The 20,416-nt window shown below is 36.5% G+C and overlaps 1 protein-coding gene across 8 annotated transcripts in view; it reads left to right on the top strand.

The window, feature by feature from the left end:
- The window catches only part of GOLGA4 (golgin A4), a 98,898-nt gene that overhangs the window by 26,553 nt on the left and 51,929 nt on the right, over window positions 1-20,416 (top strand). For 7 of the 8 annotated variants that reach the window (XM_033133217.1, XM_033133218.1, XM_033133213.1 and 4 more), the window contains 8 exons: window positions 2,187-2,501; window positions 5,055-5,102; window positions 7,512-7,568; window positions 13,382-13,480; window positions 13,833-13,962; window positions 14,933-15,120; window positions 15,389-15,472; window positions 17,685-17,832. In XM_033133217.1, the coding sequence (XP_032989108.1) occupies window positions 2,187-2,501; window positions 5,055-5,102; window positions 7,512-7,568; window positions 13,382-13,480; window positions 13,833-13,962; window positions 14,933-15,120; window positions 15,389-15,472; window positions 17,685-17,832 (1,069 nt within the window). The remainder of the gene's footprint in view (window positions 1-2,186; window positions 2,502-5,054; window positions 5,103-7,511; window positions 7,569-13,381; window positions 13,481-13,832; window positions 13,963-14,932; window positions 15,121-15,388; window positions 15,473-17,684; window positions 17,833-20,416) is intronic. The other variant, XM_033133216.1, reaches the window with a different exon arrangement.

Raw genomic sequence — 20,416 nt, 5'->3', positions numbered from 1 at the left:
GTCATTGCCAGTAAATGGTAGAACTGAGACTTGAGTCCAAAAAGTCTGGCTTCATAACTTGTGCTCTTAGCTACTGCATCATATAATCAGGAGAGTCTGCCAGATAAGCTTGTGTATGACATTCTTCTGGTAAGTTTGTCTTTTGTTTTAACTCCTTTCTCTAATAAGGATAATTATTAACATTTATTATTTGCTACATTGTAAGCACTTTGCATATATGAGTATTAAACTCATTCAGTCCATGTGACACCCATATGAAATGTGTGGTATTATCATTTTTTTTATCATTCCCATTTTACAGAAGGGGAAATCAGTCTAGTAAGGTTAAGTAACTTGGTCAAGGTCATGTAGAATATAGTAGTGGAGCCAGGATTTGAACTTAGGCAACCTTATACTCGACAGCCTGCAGGCTGAATCACTACACTCACACATGGTACTCCCAAACATAGATGTGGCAGTTGTTAAGTTTGTCAGCTTCTGCAAATACATGTCTTTGATATTGTTCATTAGCTTCTGACTGACCCTTTAATAACAACATTTCTAGTGTTATTCATACTTGCTTCAGTTGTTTGTTCTAGAGTAATTTACAAGATTATACCAGTTGAAAAGCACTTTTTGCATGGGTCAGAAGGAGCTGGTAATGTAGCTGGTTCTTAAAGTTTTTGAGCATTTGGTACCCTCCTTTCCCTTAATATCTTCTCCATCTCCCCAAATAAAGGTAAAACTTGCACATTGTGGAAAATAAAACTAGAAAGTACAGGAAAATATAAAAATAATAATCACCTAACATCTTACCTTTCAGAACCATTCACTGCTAACTGTTGGTGTTTGTCCTTAATGACCTGGTTCTAAGGGTATTTGTGTAAACATACATATAAATTAAAAAGTGTCTGTAATTACTTTAAATCAAAATGAGTTCACAATGTACATACATACTGTTTTCTAACCTAATTTTTCTCCATTTCATAGTATATCTTGAACCTCCTTCCGCGTATTGTAATTTATATAATGTATCCTCCCTCCAGTGTCGAACCTTTGGGTTGTTTCCAGTTTCTACTGTTATAAACAACCTGTGATAAGTCTCTGCCTATGAAGGGGTGGGGCATGTTATCCCCTCTTACTTACTCCCACCTTGCCCAATACTATTATTAATCTCTCAAATCCAGGACTAAAGTATTCCTGGTTTAATTTTCAAACTGTATACTAGAGAAATCTTTTTGTTTCCCTGTAATCTTTGCCCACATGTAGCCTCAGTCTCCCTTGAGCGTTTCAGTCCTGGCGTCATTAGGACTCGTAGGTCGCCTTGCTGCACTACTGAGAATGATTTTCTAGGCAACACCTGTTAAATACTGACTGCTGTCACCTGAACAAAAGAATGCCACTCAGAACAGTGTGTTAAATTATGTTATATTGCTTTTCATTGTTTTTATTCAAATTGATACGTTATTATTCAAATTAATGAAGAGAATAGCTCTTGCTTATCACTATTTCTACCATCAGACCTACTGATCTGCGCAGAGGGACTCTAGCTCAGACTTTTCAACTGTCCTTCATGATTTTTTAATGCTTATTTCTATTCCCAGTGGACAGAATGGTAAGTAGAGCAGAGTTGGATGTCACTAGTTACTTCTGCCTGGCCTTCTCTTGTTGAACAAAATGGGCTCGCTACTCATTACTGTCCCCCTATCCCCATTCTCTTTTGTTGAGAAAAGTGATCAGGAGTCAGCGCCTCCAGATGAGGTCTACTAGATTTTAGCCACAACTGCACACATCACAGTATTACCCCCATTTTAGACACTGGGTAGTACTGGTGACACAGGCGGTCCCTGCCTCCAAGGATCTTGCCGCCAAGGACGAATCCTCACAGCATACCTGTGAAGGCAGCTGGGAAAGTACGGCTTCCTTCTTTTTTACAGATGTGCAAACTGAAAGGAGGTGACTTAGTGAAGGTCATGCCTCTCTGCTCGGTGACAGACCTGGGACCTACACCCCAGTCCTCTGACTACAGGTCCAGCACTTTTTCAGAAATAACCAAGTGTCTTTTGTTTTTCAGGAAACTTATGTTGAATGTCAGGAATATTAATTGAATTTGCTAGAGCTTTTAATAGATTACTGCTGGTGATGGGGAATAACAGAAGTCTAACAGTGTATTTGAACTCACACATTCTGTTGGGTTTTGCTTTCAGTCTGGTGACACGCAGTCTTTTGCACAAAAGCTCCAGCTCCGGGTGCCTTCCATGGAGTCTTTGTTTCGAAGTCCAATAAAGGAATCTCTGTTCCGATCTTCTTCTAAAGAGTCTTTGGTCCGAACGTCTTCCCGAGAGTCCCTGAATCGACTGGACCTGGACTTTTCTGCTGCCACCTCTGATCCACCCTCTGATATGGAGAGCGAGGCCGAAGACTCACTAGGGAATTTAGACAGCCTCAACAAAGAACAGTTGATTCAGTGGCTGCGGAGGATGGAACGAAGGTTGAATAGCTACAAAGGAAAATGTTCTGAGGTAGGAGCAGGACTTTTCGGCCAGAGGGAAAATTTCTTCCCCGTGTTCTCGAATTCAGATTACTGTGTGGTTTTCACTCCTGTGGGTGGCTACACTGTCGATTCCCTAGATACGCTGGTTACTAATGGTGGGTAGTCTGTGGCGATAGCCCGTTAAAGATGTTCAGTCATACAGAAGCCCTTTGGCAAGATTAGAGTACAATGTAGAAGGTTGTTGAGTGTAACCTTCTGGTTCTCACAGTCTGCGCCCCTCTGCTTGGACACCCCTGCAGAGCTCACCATCTTTCCTTCTCACATGTCCGCCCTGTCATATTTGAAGGGCTGCGGCTCCCACATGACCTCTTCTGCCCACCAGATCCCCATTATTACTGACCCCAACGTTTGAAGTATGATTTTCTGCCACGTTTCGGTCACTCTCATTGTACCTACATTTCAACTTGGCCTCAAATGAATCCTGCCTTGAGGATTATACTCTCTGTTTGGTCTAAGAGAGGAAGGAAGTGTAGTGCTACCTCCTGTCTCTTTTCGGTCCTTCAGGAACACAGCTCCTACCCTTCATGCTGGATTATACTCATTGCCCTCCCCGTCCTGTGTAGTTAATACAGTTCTGCCTAAGGAAAACCTTTTTGGAACAAGTTGTCCATGGTTTTTGGTTGTTGTTTTCTTTTAACAATGCCTAATGTTTTATTGTCATAAGAGTTTGTAAATCAGCATTGTAATTAATTTTAATTAATGAATAATGAAGTTCAAGATTAGCATGCAAAGTTAGCCATGTCTTCTATTTCCACTTATAGCTACAATATAAGTAGTTTTACCGTGCAGCCAAAAAACACAAAAAAGTCCTAGATGAAATATATAAAATATATTGTTAAAACTATAAAGTACTGACATAATAAGAAGGAATTATTAGGCTAAAATCTGTTGCCTGGCTGGAACCCAGAGATGTAAACAGGGCCATATATCTCATGAGGCACTTGTGGAATCAGGCCACTTTTTTCTTTAAAACTTTTTTATTTTTTATTTCTATCAAAGTTAATAATGGTCTTGATTTTTGCTTGTTTGTGTTACAAACTCATAAGAGTTTGTAAATCAGCATTGTAATTAATTTTAATTAATGAATAATGAAGTTCAAGATTAGCATGCACAGTTAGCCATGTCTTCTACTTCCACTTATAGCTACAATAAGTAGTTTTACCGTGCAGCCAAAAAACACAAAAAAAGTCCTAGATGAAATATATAAAATATATTGTAATTATTTATGTTATTTTCTCTAACTTACCCGTGGCTTTTAAGCTTGAAATTGGAGCAACAGTATAATTAGTATTTAAGGTACAAGACACTGTGCATTTTATACTCGTAGTGCCATTTTATTTTGCGTCATCTCACTGTGAAGTAGACACTCATTAGCTCTATTTTGTAGAATAGGGATTAGAGACTCAGAGAGACTTAATCACAGAGACTAAGTAACTTGCTTAAGGTCCCATAGGTAGCAATTGACAGAGCCTGGATTTGATTCTAGGTCTTCTTGGTTGTTTCTGTTATTCTGTTGTACCCCAGGTAGAGTTATGCAGCTCATTACAGTAGGGATGGAAAGAGCCCACGGTCTTTGTCTTCACCTTCCTTCGCCTGTCTGGTCTTAAGGTAGTAGGAAGGGGTCTCAGGCAGAATTTTGTTTTTTGTGTTCTTAGCCTCTGCTGCCAACTCACCTTCCATTGCTGCCTGCCTCTTCTCTCAAGACATCAGTAGAGGCATTTAGGGGCACGCCACAGCCTTCCAAGGAAAATGGCAAGGCTCAGAATGGAGGAGTGCTTCCTCCTAATCCTGCAGTTTGTCTCTGCAGAGAACCACTAGCACTTCTAAAGTAGGGTCCAAGTAATTCACTGGAGCTGTGCGCTTCACCTTCAGATGAGTAATGCTATGTCATTTACAGATTTTAAAAGATTTGTTGATTCGTAATTTCAAGTTGTGCGAGAATGTTTCAATATCCTCTTTAGGTTAAGTGGTTAAACATTTTTTTACCCTGAATTACCAATTTTCATTTGTTGGTTATGGGTTCTTTTCCTCAGATTTTTACACAGCCGTAGTCACAGATCCTATAATCTGAAGGAACTTTTGGAGATCAATTACATGGTCTCTTATACCTCAAGCAAAACGATCACCTGGAGAGCTTGTTAAGCTCCCAGGCGGTGACGCTGCTGAGGGTCCTGGTCTGTGACTACAGTTGGACTAGCATCCTGCTTTGGCAAGTGAGCTCTAATCCCCACCTATGAATTACGTACTGAAATTTAAAGAGGCATGTGCCTGCGGTAAAGTCGGATAGAGATTTACTATCTTTATTTATAGCATCAAGTTCTCCTTTTATTTTTTAGAAATATATTTCCTATGTTATTCATTTTGACTGTATATGCACCTAATTAGATTGAATTGTCTATAAAAGGATTCTGCTGATTTATTTTTTTACTTTCATAACAAAATGTTTTAATGGAGTTTAGAATAATTAATTGCATTTATTTAGGGGTGACTAATGTTATTGGTGACTTTTTCTTCGTTTTAGCTTGTTACAGCTTATCAGATACTTCAGAGAGAAAAGAAAAAGCTCCAAGTAAGTGATTTGTTCGCTGTGATATTGATTCATATATAATTTTAAAATTAGAAAGGACCTTATAGTAAGAAAGTTCTAATCCTCACTTGTAATAATTCTCCATGTAATCATAGTGTTAAACTACTTTACCATTATTGGGGATTTGACAAAGGGAGTGAATGAGAGATCCCAGAGACTTTACCTCTGGTAGGGATGGGCTGCCTTGAGTTTTGGATCCCTGCAGTGTTCAAAAGGCCTGGATTTAAGGCATGTTTGCCTCTTTCAAGCATGTTTCCTAGTGTTTCAGTCTGCAGGTTGCATCTTTGTTTTGGGTAAAGAGACATAAAACCTTCAAAGCTTTCCCTTCTATTTTTTAAAAACCTGCAGATGTCTCTGTTTCGTATCAGGATCCCAACCCAAGCATCCTCTCTTCTATTTCCTGAGGCTGCTGCTTAGAAAGCTCTTCTGGGTGACCCACCCCTGCCCTGTGGTGTTATCTGTTCATGGTCAGAAAATATCCACAGGTATCACACTTCAGAGCTAAGGGAAACTATCCAGTCCAGTTCAAATAGTGCTCTCATTTTGCTGTGTTATTTATAAAATATAGTCTTATTTTTTACAGTAGTCTTATTTTTCATAATATAGTCTTATTTTTTTACAGTAGTCTTATTTAAAACAATTTAGCATTTTGTGCCATTTAAAACACTAACTAAAAGTTATTTGTAAAATGAGTTTTGGTAAAATTAATTTCCCCATGTACATTTAAAAATATTTCATCTCATAAACGTTAATCTCCATTAAGTGCAACATTAAATTTTCTGGCTTTGGTATGGAATATAATCAACTCAGAATGGTAATACCAGTTATTTATTGCTGATTCAGTGTTCTAATTGTCTGTAACAAATATGAAAGTTAGATTATTACAAATAGAGTTTTTAGGGTTTTTAAAAAGTATTTTCTTAAACATGAGTTCTAATGAAGTGGGGGTTCTGATTTAATCCATTGTATTATTAAGATTCCATAAATTCATTCTCAAAGGTCATCTTATTCCTACATTCTGTGGGTACCTTGCTTGTGTTTCTATGAATTGTCTATGGATTTTTATTTCTGGGTGTGCGTATTTCTACCACTAAGTGGCAACAGAGAATTATGATTGCATAGTCCCAAATATAAAAGGTGTTGGAGATAAAATTCAATGATTTATGCTCTTTTTCTACATATGTATACATGCCTATGTTTTCATGCCTAGAAACCTCTTTATTAAACAAACATCCTTTCAATAGATCCAATGAAATTAAAATTGTAAGTACTGCCAACACAATTACCAGTGCTGTTCATACCACCTAACATTTATTCAGCTCCTACTGTGTGCGAGGCATTTTTGTGTATTTAGTCTCTACACCTCTCCTGTGAGGAAACACGAGGAGTGACTTGTTCTTTGTGGCACAGCTTCTAAGAGGTACGAAGGCGAGCCAGGTTCCACTTCTTGGCAGTTAGACTGCAGTGTGCGTGCTTGTAAAGAATGCACTGCAAGTTTTCATCGTTCTCGGCATTACATCCTTCTGCATTTAAACATTTATATATGATACAAAATAAAATCTGTGTTCATAGCTTTGGGGGGAAAACAAGCCTTTGGTTTTTGTTTTAGTCACTTGCAAAGCCCCACAAATACAGCCAAGTCACGCTCCCCTGGGTCATAAGTATAATATTTGCTTACCTGTATCTCTGGTTTTTTTTGTTGTTAGTCCACACAGACCAATGAAGTTCCAGATTACCCCATTCTTTGCCTATCTGTATTTATATTGTATAAGAATATACAGTTACTTTGTTTCCATAGACTAACTTTTCTGGTTTCATTTCCTCACTAGTGAAAAGTACTATCACTGCCGCTCCCCAGGAAAGGATGAATCATCTTTCAATATTACTCTTTTAGCTTCTTGATTTTTATATATGACTACTAACTTAGTAACCTGTAGTTCTCTGTGCAGTTTTCTCCTGGACATTTTTTTTTTAAATAGAAAAAGACTTTTGTTTTTAAGTCACAAAAACTTTTTGAACAGCCTGGTAATTGACTTGTTCCACACATAGTAGACTACAATGAAATAAATTGCATTTGGAGTTTGAGTTAACTTTCAAAAAATTTTATTTTTAAAACTAACATATAGTAGAATTGATTTTTGTTTGGTTCAACATGTGATTTGTATAACCACTACCATAGCCAGGGTGCAGAACAGGTCTGTAACATCATGATTTAACTGTTAACAAATTTTAAACATGGTCACGTTTAACATTTTCAGTCCTGTTCTCTTTCCTCAGGTTATTTTTGGATAAACAGTTGTAATGTTGTAAAAATAATTATTTTTGACTTGCTCTGTATTACTATGTCATGCAATTGTTTAAACCAGCTTTTTTTTTTCTTTTGAATTAAAGGGTATATTAAGTCAGAGTCAGGATAAAGCACTTCGGAGAATTGCAGAGTTAAGAGAGGTAAGTTGTAGTGATTAGTACTTTGAGAAGAGTCATTACATTTCTCATATTTGTCAGAACTGTTGTACGTACTGGGGTAGTTTCATATGCACTTCATTAGTTATAGTAATAGCTAACCAGCCCAGCCCACAAGACCAGGGGTCAATTCTTAACAGTTTTCATTTACGTGGTTTTCCTAAGACATATGTTGGTGGAATTAATGAAATGAGAATGTCTTACTTAGCAATAGAATGTCCTTTGCCTGCGTGAACAGTCAGTAGCAACTTCCAAGGCTAAACTGTCCTTTCTATTAGGTATTTCAGGCTTCTTTTTGTTTTTCCTTACCAACACTCTTTCTGGTAAAATAAAATAAAAATTTTGTTCATTGTAATTTTGGGGTAATTTTTACAGTGAAGTATTAGAATTCAGGCAAATATTTATCATTTGTAATCATGCTTTAATAATTTGTTTCTGTCCCACCTTGAGAAGGATAGAGATTATTAGTTTATGTTGGTTGGATGATAGCATTCTGTATCTCTGTTATATTACTCATCATAAACATTTTAAAATCTTTTAATTGTTAAATAAAACTGGTACAGAAAATCATGCACAAAAAATATATAGCTTACATCATGTATATCATGGACACTATTGCAACCATCACCAAGGTCAAGAAATAGAATGTTGACAGCCACCCAAAGCCCCCCCCCCGTATTTCCCCACCCAATCATAGCTCCCCCTTCTTTAAAAGTAATATCTTGACTTTTATTGTACTTCCCTGTGTCTCTTTAAGATTTTTATCATCTAAGTGTGCCCCCCAGACACTATAGTCTGGTTTATGTAAAAATAGTTTTGATATATCTTTTAAGTCTCTTCAAGTCTACACATTCCTGCATCCCTTTCTTTTCCTTAGTGTTCATATGTTGAAGAATCTGATGATGAATCAGAAGATTAAAAATTACTCGTTTGCCTTATCTTAACATTATAAGCCAACAGTCTTGGAATAACAATACTAATACTACCACCATCAGTTATGATTACTGAAATTACTTCAGTAAATTTTTATATGCTATTCCCATTCTTCCATCATTGAAAAAAGCTTTTTTCATATCTATACCGTTAGATTATAACCATTACATGTACATTCTTTCCCTGTTAACCCTTGTAAATTTAATATTCACCAAAACAAGAGGATGCGCTATGTTACCCTCTCACTTCCCCCAACATCTCTACTGCACACCTCCTAACCTCCATGCATGCTTTTCTGAGTACTAGCACTGCTGTAATGCTATCCTCCAAGTCAAACTGGGAATGTGGAGTTTGGGCAGAATAGGAGTTCAAGTCCAAGTTTTGTTCCTTTTCAATCACTTTATGTTACTAGAAAGAAGGTGCTTTTAAAATTTTGCTAGAGGGAACTAATAACATGGCACTTTTACCCAAAAGATTTTTCTATTAAGTTAATCTCTTTCACTTCATGTTATTTTTGCTTGTTTTCTTATATTTTGGGAATAGATGAGTGTATTAATTAGTGCGTAGGTATATTCTGTTTCTGTAAGAAATTCAATGCCTAGGTTATATACAGTTAAATGGTTAGTTATATGTGTAGTAATGGAGAAGCAGGCATATTGAAATTCATAGTGTGTACATTAGATGTTGGCCATCAGGTTTTGAGGGTGTTTATAATTGTAGTATAGCTGGAGACATAGGAAAACCTATTTTTTTTTCTCCTGCTAATGCTTAGTCTTTCTCCACTAGCGGTCCCTTAGCTACACTCAAGAAAATACAGCTAAACGCGCCACAAACTTCTATTTTATTAATAGATAGATAAATACCAATGTGATATTCCCCATTGCTGCCTCTTAGTAAATAGGGGCCTCCTAGCTATCCTTTCTCTAAGTTAAATTACAGAACCAGCATTCTTAGGCATAAGTGGGGAAGGAGAAAAGGCTTGCTTTGCTAGCAGCCTCTAGCCAAGCTCACCTACTGTGTTGCAGGCAATGAAGGACTTAGAACACTAGGAGCCAGACTTGGCTAAAAGGCATGCCCGGCCAAGACCCGTGGTAAGAAGTAGATGCGCTTACCCTGCAAAGAAGGTAGGGCTCTTACAATAATCTGGATGCTGCCAATCAGATTTGCAACTCTACCTCCCCTTTCTGGGAGCTGGCGAGGGGCTGAAGGGACAGGTAATGTAGAACTAAAGGATATAATATAGTATAAATCCATAACTTTATTCAGTAACTTTATCTTTTTAGGAAATACTTATCAGAGCTACAGATTGACGGATTTTAGTACTTTTTTAAAAAAATTATTAGTTTTCTGTTGCTGCTGCAACAAAGCACCACAATTTAATGGCTTAAAACAACACAAATGTATTACATCAGAAGTTTGATTGGGCTCACCCAAATAATTCAGAAGAATCCCCCATCTCAAGATCTTTAATTTAATCATATCCACAAATTCTTATATTCTAGTTTCGGGGGGTTAGGATGTGGAATCTTTGTGGGCCATTTTTCTGCCTATCACACTGCCTCTAGTGAAGGTACTTAGTGAAATGGCCAGAAAACAACGAATAAGATAAAGGAGGAGTAGCAAGTTGTCTAGAGCCCATATGGTAAATTCCTCCTTGGTACATATCTAAACTATTTTTGTAGTAACTAAGATATATTTCTGAACCATAACCCTGGTTCCAGATACATAAAAAGGATTTATCCAGTAATTTATATGTAAATACTAAGTAGGTAAGTGAGAGTTTTGGATACTTTTAATTTTGTTCATGAAGAGAAGAATTTCCTTCAACTAAATAATATAACCCATAAAATCATGATTACCACTTATTTAAACATTTAAAGTGATGTAAGTCGTAAAATATTTCTTTGGGATTAAAGTCTGAATAGAAGCTTTAGAAAGTTTAATTACTACTTTCTTGATTTAGACAGGCCAAAATTGAGTATATCTTTATTTTGCTGTATTAAGATATTCAGAAAGTATTTTTTTAGTATTTTATTTCTTCCTCTTGTGGTTATGAGTATATGCATGAATAGAATCCATGAACATCTCTCTTAGTATTTTCTGGAGGACAAACAAAACTTCTATGTAGGCAAATATTGTGTCTTTTGTCAATGTTTAGCGTATCATTTTTTAATGAACCAGATAAAGAAGCAAAAAGTTATGTAAAATATTTCCAACAGATACCCTGTAAAGTTTTTTGCCTGATCTTGAATCTTGTAACATGAGCAGATGTTAAACAGGGAGAAAGTGTTACCAGGAAGTAGGAACTATGCTAGGCAAATTATGAGCTCGTCTAAGTAGACAGCGTTCTCTGATTCCCTTTTCAGGCCAGTTAAATGGAGAATAAATGAAGACGTTGTCTTAGATGTTTCTTCCTTTCTCTGCCCTTCTGTCTGTGTATAGCATGTACTTTTTTCAGGCTCATCCAGATGCAATTTTTAGAAGCAATTGCTGTTCTCAAAACTGACCTTAGGGAGGAAGGGTTCATTTTTGCAGCTTGAAATCACCTCTGAACATAATGGGCAACATAGGGCCTGAGATAAAGAACAGTGAAACAGTTAAAGGTATTTGACATGTTCTACTCATCAGAATTTCTCTCTAAGGAATTAATCAGAACCTTGCAAAATTTATGCATAAAAATATGAATCCCAGGGTTTGCCAAAATTTGGAAACCATCTAAATGGTCAACAATAGGAGAATTATTGAATCAGTTATCATATTTAATAATATTATAAAGCCATTTGTCATTTTGCTTAGAAGTGCAATTATATTACACTTTAGTATCTTATTCTTGTGATTTGAACCAGGGATTAGTTTAAGCAGTTAACTGAAGGGAGCGTTACTGACGACTGTATTCAATGCCAGATAAGCTAAGTTGAAAATATTTTTTAAATTATTACTGATTTAAACCTGAACTAGAAATATAGTTTATTTAGATTTCTGGAAGAATTACTTTTCTCCCATTGGCTTATGTTTTAACAAAATAGTTTGGGTGATTGAGGTTGATATAGAAACTGTCACATGATAGTAAATCTTGAACATCTTTTTTTATCTCTAAGTGTCCAACATGCAGATTTTTTCCCCCTAGTAAGATACTGAATTTTAAAATTGGACTTTAGAATCAATACTTGGAATCACATTTTTTTTGGAAAGGATTGGTCAAGTTGTTAGAATGTTTAAGAAAAACATTAAAAACCTGAAAACCACAATATAAATTGAGGCATTTTTGTGGGCTGTTGGGGATGCCATGTAACAGCTTCTAGTGTGGTAAGATACAGAAAATTATTTAGATCAATTTCAAAGAAAGTAAAGGACTGCATTGCTATTAAGATTTATAGAGGTTCCAGACTAAAGAATTGGCCTTTGCAAAGTCTTAGAGGCCAGTGCTTTCCAGACTTTTGGATTTCGTAGACTGAAAAATTAACTCCAGAAAAGTTCCCTCCAGAAATGGAGGAAAGGAGAATTGTCATAGGGCTGCTTTTATTTTTTCAAGTATGAACATAAGAATAAGGAACCAGATTTTTCTATTGTTATTTCATGAAAGAAAGATGGTTTTTTTTAAATAACAAAAAATTAGGAAGGACATATTTTCAGAATAAAGTACAGCTGTTTAAATGAAAGATATAGTTCTAAGAAAAACTCTCTACATTTACCTCTGCTTCTTATTTCACCATGGATCGGTGAAAACTTCATTCTGGACATGTTCTGATCCGAAGACCAGCCTTTGGAGATTACTGCTGTGGCGGGGGAAGTCAAGCCAGGAGTCTTTAGTGAGAGCCACAGTAAATAGTGTGCTTAGAGATCGAGAGCAGTGTGTATGGTGGAGAAGAGAGGACAGTTAGTGCTAGACAGTTAGTGCCTCCGTGTTTTGAGAATTCATAAATTTGAAACAATGTAAGAAGAGGGCATTGCTTATAAGTCCTTGAAAGTACTGTTTGAAGAACATTCTCTAATAAATGTGTGCGGGATGGATCAAGTTAGAGGAAGACTTGAGGTAAGAAAAGGAGGAATCCCAGAAAAACAGAGGTTTTGATGGGACATCTAAAATGTTCTAGAAGTTAATCTATATAGCATTCCAGTGGCATAAGTGTAAGGGAGAAGCACTGAGGCCACAGAACTGAACCCAGCGTATATGCCAATAGAGTTAATGAAGAAGGACAGAGAGCGGAACCTGTGAGAGAGGAATAGAGAGAGGAGCCCTGAAGCCATGGAAGGCAGGTACTTTGAGGAAGTGATTACAGCAGAGAGGTAAAGATCACTGGATTTAGTTAGGAAGGCTCAGAAATGACCTAAAGAAAGCAACATTTTAAGTCATTTCAGGAACTTGAAATTTTACCTTTTGGTGATCAACTAGTTAAACCTTTTCATTTTACAGATGAGGAAGCATCCGACTTTGGCTTTTGAACACTTTCATGTATTCGGAGGAGGGAGGCTCTATGGCTATCTTTTTGGTACATAATAATTTAATTTTAGATCAGTGAATGTAAGAGCACAAGTAGTAAGATGTCTTCAAGTAGGATAAAGTTTTACTTTTACCCTAAGAAATTAAGTTTTTATTCGCTCTACATTATTATCTGAAATTCAGCCATCATTACAGCTACAAAAATATACTTTTCTTGGATCTTCATATTCTTTAAAGAACAAAATTATTTGCTGGTGTAAATACTTATGTTTTAAATGCTGATTATTCTCTAATTATTTTGCTGATAACCTTATCTGAAGGGAAATGTAAATCTGGATTGATCATATTTTTGAACTTTGAAAACTTCAAGTTTGTGTTTTTTGTTTTGTGCTGAAAACTCCCTATAAAATCCTTTATGTTTTAGGAGCTCCAAATGGACCAGCAAGCAAAGAAACATCTCCAAGAGGAGTTTGATGCATCTTTAGAGGAAAAAGATCAGTATATCAGTGTTCTCCAGACTCAGGTAAAAGATTGAAAGTGTGGAATTTTTGCATAAAGAAAAACAGGGGTTTTGATGGGATATGTAATAGGTTCCAGATGTTTAAAAAATGGCCTATTTTTAAAAATTCTGCTTTTCCTCAATTAATTTTAAGGACAATTGTTAACTTATTGTAGCTCTTGGCTAACTATGATTTTCAAAATAGCAAATATAAACATTGACTGCATTGGGAGTAAACGTAATTTTAATTTTTCCCCTAAATGATATCTAAGCAAAAAAAGATCATTTATGCTATCCTCTCTGATTTTAAAAAAAGTCCTACTGCCATAGTTTCTTTTGAATAATTTTTTCCTAATGACACACATTTTTTTTTTAGGTTTCTTTGCTGAAACAACGGTTACTAAATGGCCCGATGAGTCTTGATTTACCAAAACCACCCCCTCCGGCAGAACCACAGGATGACGGTGTCACTAAAGAGAATACAGAGAGTGCTGCAGAGCCAGTTGGTAAGCTTCATCTTGTCAGATGAAGGACCCAGCTCGTTTAAAAGCTCAAAGAGGAGGTCAAGTGATTCCAGGAGATGAGTTAATAGATGTTGGCTGAGATAGAAGTGTCCTAGATCTAACATTTCCAGAGAGATGCAAGAGTTTTTGTTGTTTTTGGGTTCTTTATTGTTGTTGTTATTTAGGAGAAAATAACTAAGTAATTGTTTTAAGATGTGAAACTCTATAAGGAGCAGCACCACCTTTTCGTTGTAATCGAAATCAATTTATTACGTTATATTGTTTTACTGATAGCAATAGCTAAATTTCCTATAAACAGGTCAGTTCTACTCAAGATTAATGAATATGCTATTTGTAATTGTTTGTTTATAGGTTTTTAAATGATACTGCTTACATATTTCTACATTCAAAGATGCCTGTATTTGCCTATTTGTTTTCTAACTGGAAAAGAAAAACATAATTAAATCTTTTCTTAAAATCCACTTACAGCCCTTTCTATTCTTTGAGGCTTTGAGGTATATATTTAATGAAATTTCCACTTTTTATTTACCAGCTCTTTCTCTCAAAGAGTTGTATGATAAACTTTTGGTCCATCCAGAGCCAGAGTAAGGTGCTGCTGAGCAGGTGTGTCTATCTGAGCAACCAACCTGTAAGGGGCCCTGACCTTCCCCTGGGGTGTGAAAACTTCACTCATAAAGGAGATGTAAGGAGATGGAGAAAGCTGTACTTATCAGAACTCCTCTCAGGAAGAGATTAGAGTGCATTGGAAAGAATACTTATTAATCCTTTTGGGATGGGAGCTAAGACACCGGGAGCCCTGGAAGGGCGCCCACTCTTGTTGATCTGGCTCGGGTTATAGCAGAGTGTTGGAATAAGAATATAGTCCTGCGTACTGGAACAGGCTTCACTGTTCCTAGGGAGCCCTTCTATTCCTTACTGATTGCCACTGCTTGTGCTGCTTTATTGTTAATAGTGGGAGATGGAGCTTCTGCTGAAACACTGGAAATACTTCAGCAAAGAGTTAAGCGTCAAGAGAACCTACTGCAGCGTTGTAAGAAAACAATTCAGTCACATAAGGAGCAATGTACACTGTTAACCAGTGAAAAAGAAGCACTGCAAGAACAACTAGATGAAAGGCTTCAAGAACTAGAAAAGATGAAGGTAAAAGAGTAAATGAGTTTTGTTTAAGGTAGCCCCATAAAGCTAGGCCTAACCTTCTCTGGAAAGCCTTCTCCCTTCCTCCATAGATAGCACAGAGGGGGCAACCAAGTGCCCTGGGCTTCATGGCATTTTCTGCACTTCTGAGATGTCCTGTGTACTTTTCTCCTACTAGATCACGAGAAGTATCCAAATTAGATAAAATGTTTAGAGTTCTCATATAAGGAGAAGCTTTATTAGAGATGGAAATGAATTTTTAAAATTTTTTTAGGAGCTTCATATGGCTGAGAAGACTAAACTTATCACTCAGTTACGTGATGCAAAGAACTTAATTGAACAGCTTGAACAAGATAAGGTAAAACAATACTTATGATATTAAAATTTGCCAGGGGGCCCCAGAATTCACTTTTGGAAGCAGTTGGTAGCATTCAGACTTCTGCTTTCCAAAATTATTGCAGCTGCTTCCATGAAAAATCTTTTTGTTTTAATTTCTAGATCTATATAACTATTAGCATTAGTTTTGTATCATGTGAAGCGGATTCTCTGTGATTTCTTGATCCCTGTCAATATTTTGATTTGTAGATTAGAATAACTTACAAAAGAAATCTGTTTATAGTGCATAACTATTTTGTAGAGAAAAGTTATTTTCGTTAAGGTGTTGCTAAATCTGAATAAGTATTGTCTTTCAAATATAATGGAAACAGAATAATCTTTCAGATAATTGCCTAAAAAGTAAAGAAGTGGTAATGCATGTATTAGCATACCCAGAAAATTCTGTGAATGAATTTTAGAATGTGTAGGTGAGATTGGTAGTTTAGAGTTGGAGCAGAAGCTGTAGCCCTGGCAGCAGAGACAACTGAAAAATTCATGGGCAAACAGTTATGACCTAACTCTTTCAGCTCCAAGTTCTTGGGTCCTTTTTAAAAAGCAGCTCCCAGTCAGTTACATACCATCCTCCATTTTCTTTAATATGCTGCTTTATAGCCACAGTATTTTAAGAGACCATGTAATTAAGAACATGTAAATACTGTTCTGCTCTTGAAATGCATCATTGGCAATCATTCTATAATATCATTTTGCTAGATTCTAGTCCTTAAACTGCATGGACTTTTTTCAAGGCCCACTTGAAAAAAAAAAACACAACACAAAACCTTTCCATTATGAAAAACTGAAAACAAAAAAGTAGAAAGATTATGAATTCCTATGAACTCATCATCCAGCTTCAACAGTTAACATTTCATAATTAACATCTCATGGCTAATCTTGTTTCATCTGTACATTCCCAACCCCCGTTATCCTCAACTAGGATTGTTTTGGAACAGATCCAAGAAATCTTATCATTTCTTCCATAAGTATTTTAATGTGTCTTTAAAAGACTCTATTTTTATAAAAATATAACCATGCAATCATGATCACATCTAAAAATTTAACAATAATTTCTTAATATGATGAACTGTCTAGTCAGTTTCAGATTTTCCCTTTGGTCTCATACATTTTTTTCCCCATTTTTATGAATCAGGATTCAGATAAGTTTCTTTCATTGCAAGTGGTTGCTATGACTCTCTTATTCTGTAAGTTTCACTGCCCTCTTTCTCTCTCTCCCTCTTTTTTCTGTTGTGATTTGGTCTTTGAAGAAACTGAAGACACACGATTTTGTTTTGAAATTTCATATAATAATGCCCCGCTTACCTGGTTTTTATTTGTCCATTAATATTAGTCCATCTATTTATTTGTCCATCTGGAAGAGTCATACCCTAAAATGGGGGTTGACTATCCCCGGAAATAAGGTAATAATCTTCTTAAGACAATAAAACAGCTGTCAGAAAATCTTATTTTTCAAGGACAAGTTGAACCACCCCATTTTTTGTTAGTCACAAATGACCAATTTAATACATATTTGATAATCTTTTTCCCTTAGAGACCTTCATTTCTTGTGTAGGTGATCCAGAGAGTGGGAAGACAGTAGGAATTAGGAAATTGGAGGCATAGGGGTGCGTCACAGACACACTGAGGGACGGTGGTGGGACTATAGACCGTCACAAGAGGAAAAAGAAACATCAGGTGGATCTGTGCCACAGCCTTGGTCCATCCAGTGTGGGCAGCAGTAACCTGTACTCTCAGCAGCCTTTGAGGCGCTGTCTGTTTACAGCACAGATTGATAATTATAGTTTATGAGGGCTCTGAGCCAAGGACAGAAGGCTGTGTTTTGTTAATTATAAACTGTTTACTAAGGCCGGGAAAATGATAGCAAACATTTATAGAAAGATTATAAAATACGTTTTTAAACTAAAATGTGTTTTTAATACATAAAAGATTAAACTTACTATTAATATAATTTTTTTGTATCAAAAATACCCTGATTGCATGCCAGGTAATCAAGGTTATTGTATATAGTATAGTATATAGTAAAGAACACAGACTTCAGGTTGTGAAATAATGAAATAATTCTTATGCTATACTTAGCAAGAGATGTTCTATGTTTTCTGCCTTTTGAAGTAAGTTTGATACGTGCTATCGATGATGCAGTTTTGTTATGCAAATAGTTTAGAGTCTGCACTTCTGTTTAGGGAATGGTAATAGCAGAGACAAAACGGCAGATGCATGAAACCCTGGAAATGAAAGAAGAAGAAATTGCTCAACTTCGTAGTCGCATCAAACAGATGACTACCCAGGGAGAGGAATTACGGGAACAGAAAGAAAAGTCTGAAAGAGCTGGTAAGTACTCAGGGGTTATTTGTTTTATGTTAGAGCTCAAAAGTCAGTGTAAAGTGGTTGACCAATCAACATTTAGAAAAATTAGTTAAATATTGATTAAAATGCTTAACTGTAAGGACTCTGTAAGATACTGAACTATTCCGTAGAGGAGGTAGGGGTTGGTAAATCCAGGCCACGCATGACCTGCTTATTTATGTAGGGTTCTCAAGCTAAGAACGATTTTTACATTTTTAAGTAGTTGGGAAAAAAAAAAGAATATGTGACAGAGGCTATATGTGGCCTGCAAAGCCTAAAATTTTACTATCTGGCCCTTTATAGAAAACGTTTGCTCACCACTGTCTTAGGGCATCAAAATTCAGGTTAACAATTTTGGAACTCCCCAAGTAGGCACAGCATGATACATATTAAATACCCTGCTACCTTATGGCTGCTGTAGGGTAAACAAAAAGTATAACACATAATCTACTTTTTAAGGAAATAATGCATAATTCAGTATTACACATAATTGTATTATGTTTTGATACAATAAATGCTACGCTGTAAAATACAGGGACCAGCATAGCATTCAACAAGGTACAATACTGAGTAATACTAGGAAAGAAAGGAAAGCTATTAGAAAGTGTAGACAGCAGAATGAACCGGTGTCTTCAGGTTAGTGAGGATGTCAGATAATGAATAGAATGGGCCTAAACAGAGAGCAAGGGGCAGCACCCACTTCAGATACTACAAGACCCTAAACAAGCACCGTGACCATAGTGGGTGTGCAAGTCAACTGAAAAGCATTCTTGCTGAAATGGGAAATGAAGTTGGATTGTGAAGGAGCTAACTATTAAAATCTTAAAAGGTGAATGAGTAGCTGAGTTTAGGTTTTGGTGCATAAGGCAAAAGGAAACCAGTAATAGGAAGCATAATGTGATGGAAACTAGTGTGTTGTGGAGGAAAGAAAGAAGTGGGAAGTAAAACTTAGACTCGAAGGTAGAAATACAGGTTGGAGGGACGGAGAGTTTTGGCCACCCTGACTAGGGTTGTGGATCCCGGAAGGAGAAGAGGAGTACACTGCAGAATTTGGTATCCACCCAACTTGGAGGGAAATGAGCAAAGGAGGAATCTAAGATGATTCCAAGGCTGTCAGCTTAGGAGACTGAATGAATGAATGAAGGAAGGAAATCTAAATGGGGAACTTGAGGAATGGAGTGAAATGATGAGTTTGCTTAGATACTTTGAAATTGAGCCAACCATGAGCTTTCCAAATGGAAGTGACTTGTAGGAATTTTGAAATAAGAAAATGAAGCGTTTCAGGAGTCATCAGCCTAAGGCGGAAGCCTATGGTTAAATTGATAGGAGAGGCTGATTTCTCTAAAAGACTGTTTTACAGTAGTAGTGACAGCAGTGGCCGCAGTTACAGCTGCTACCGATAGCCAATACTCAGTTTAGGCAAGGCTCTAGCATAAATGCTTCCCTTGTATTTACTGGTATTTTATCCTCATGATTTCTGTGAAGTAGGCACTGTTCTTCTCATTTTACAAACAAGAAAACCTGAGAACATAGAAGTTCAGTAACTTGCCTCTACTCACACTTGAGGAAGGATTCGAATCCAGGCGTTTCGAGTCCAGAGTCTGTGCTCTTACCATAGAGATCTTGAGTTTGGGAGAGAGTAAGAAATAAAGAAAGTTTACCCAAGAAGTCATAGGAATCGTGGATAGTTATACTTTTGGGGGGAATAGCAGCGGTGTTTCCCGAAGTGGAGGAGGTAGGATGAAGACTTTCAAGAAGGCCTTTGAATTTGGTTCCCAGGATGTAGTTTCAGAAATGTAGAAACCAGACTGTAAAGTTTAAGGAAGGGAATGGGTCAGGAGGTAGTTGGTTGGTACCAAATGTGTACATAAATATCTCCCCATCTCCTTAAATTTTATTGATAAGTAGCAGGGGAATTTAGTTAATGATTTTGTTCCCAGTAAACCTCAAAAATTACCCTGCAGAGAATAATAGACAACATCTCTCAGAATGTGCTCTTTGGAGACTCACTTAACGCCGTTTGAGAGTTGGGAGGTGTTGTTTTCCAGATTGGCTTCCAGTGAACAGAAAACCTAACGCAGAGCCTCAACTTCTCATATCAAGCCTTTCTACTTTTAGGACTTCTTTTGTTGACTAATGTAGTTAGTCAAGAGAAAATAATGCTAGGTAAGGAATTAAATTTCCTTTAAAATTGGGGTGTATCTTGTCAGGAGCTAGAAACTCATGAATAAGTATCAAGTTGAAAGAGCTAAGTGATGAAAAGGTAGACAAAATATAGTTAATTCACATGTAGGATAAAATTTCCCCAGACAACTGTTCCAGTTAACTCTTTAATAATACAGCCTTCCTTCTCGTGCTTCTCCAAAGTACAGATATATTTTTCCTTTAAATGTGATTTTCATGAAACTGTATTATTGTAAATAATCGATAGCCTGTCAGTTGAGAAACATTTCTGTAAATGGTACTGTAAAAATATGAAAAACTAAGTAATAAATTCTTAAAGAGAGAAATAAGATGTAAAGTTATTTAATATGCATTCACTTTGGAAAGTCTTTGGATCACATAGTTA

This window comes from Rhinolophus ferrumequinum, chromosome 17 (assembly GCF_004115265.2).
Source record: "Rhinolophus ferrumequinum isolate MPI-CBG mRhiFer1 chromosome 17, mRhiFer1_v1.p, whole genome shotgun sequence".
NCBI classification, from domain to species: domain Eukaryota; kingdom Metazoa; phylum Chordata; class Mammalia; order Chiroptera; family Rhinolophidae; genus Rhinolophus; species Rhinolophus ferrumequinum.
Note: the sequence above shows the minus strand (reverse complement) of the source record. Positions and strands in the feature narration are given on the sequence as shown.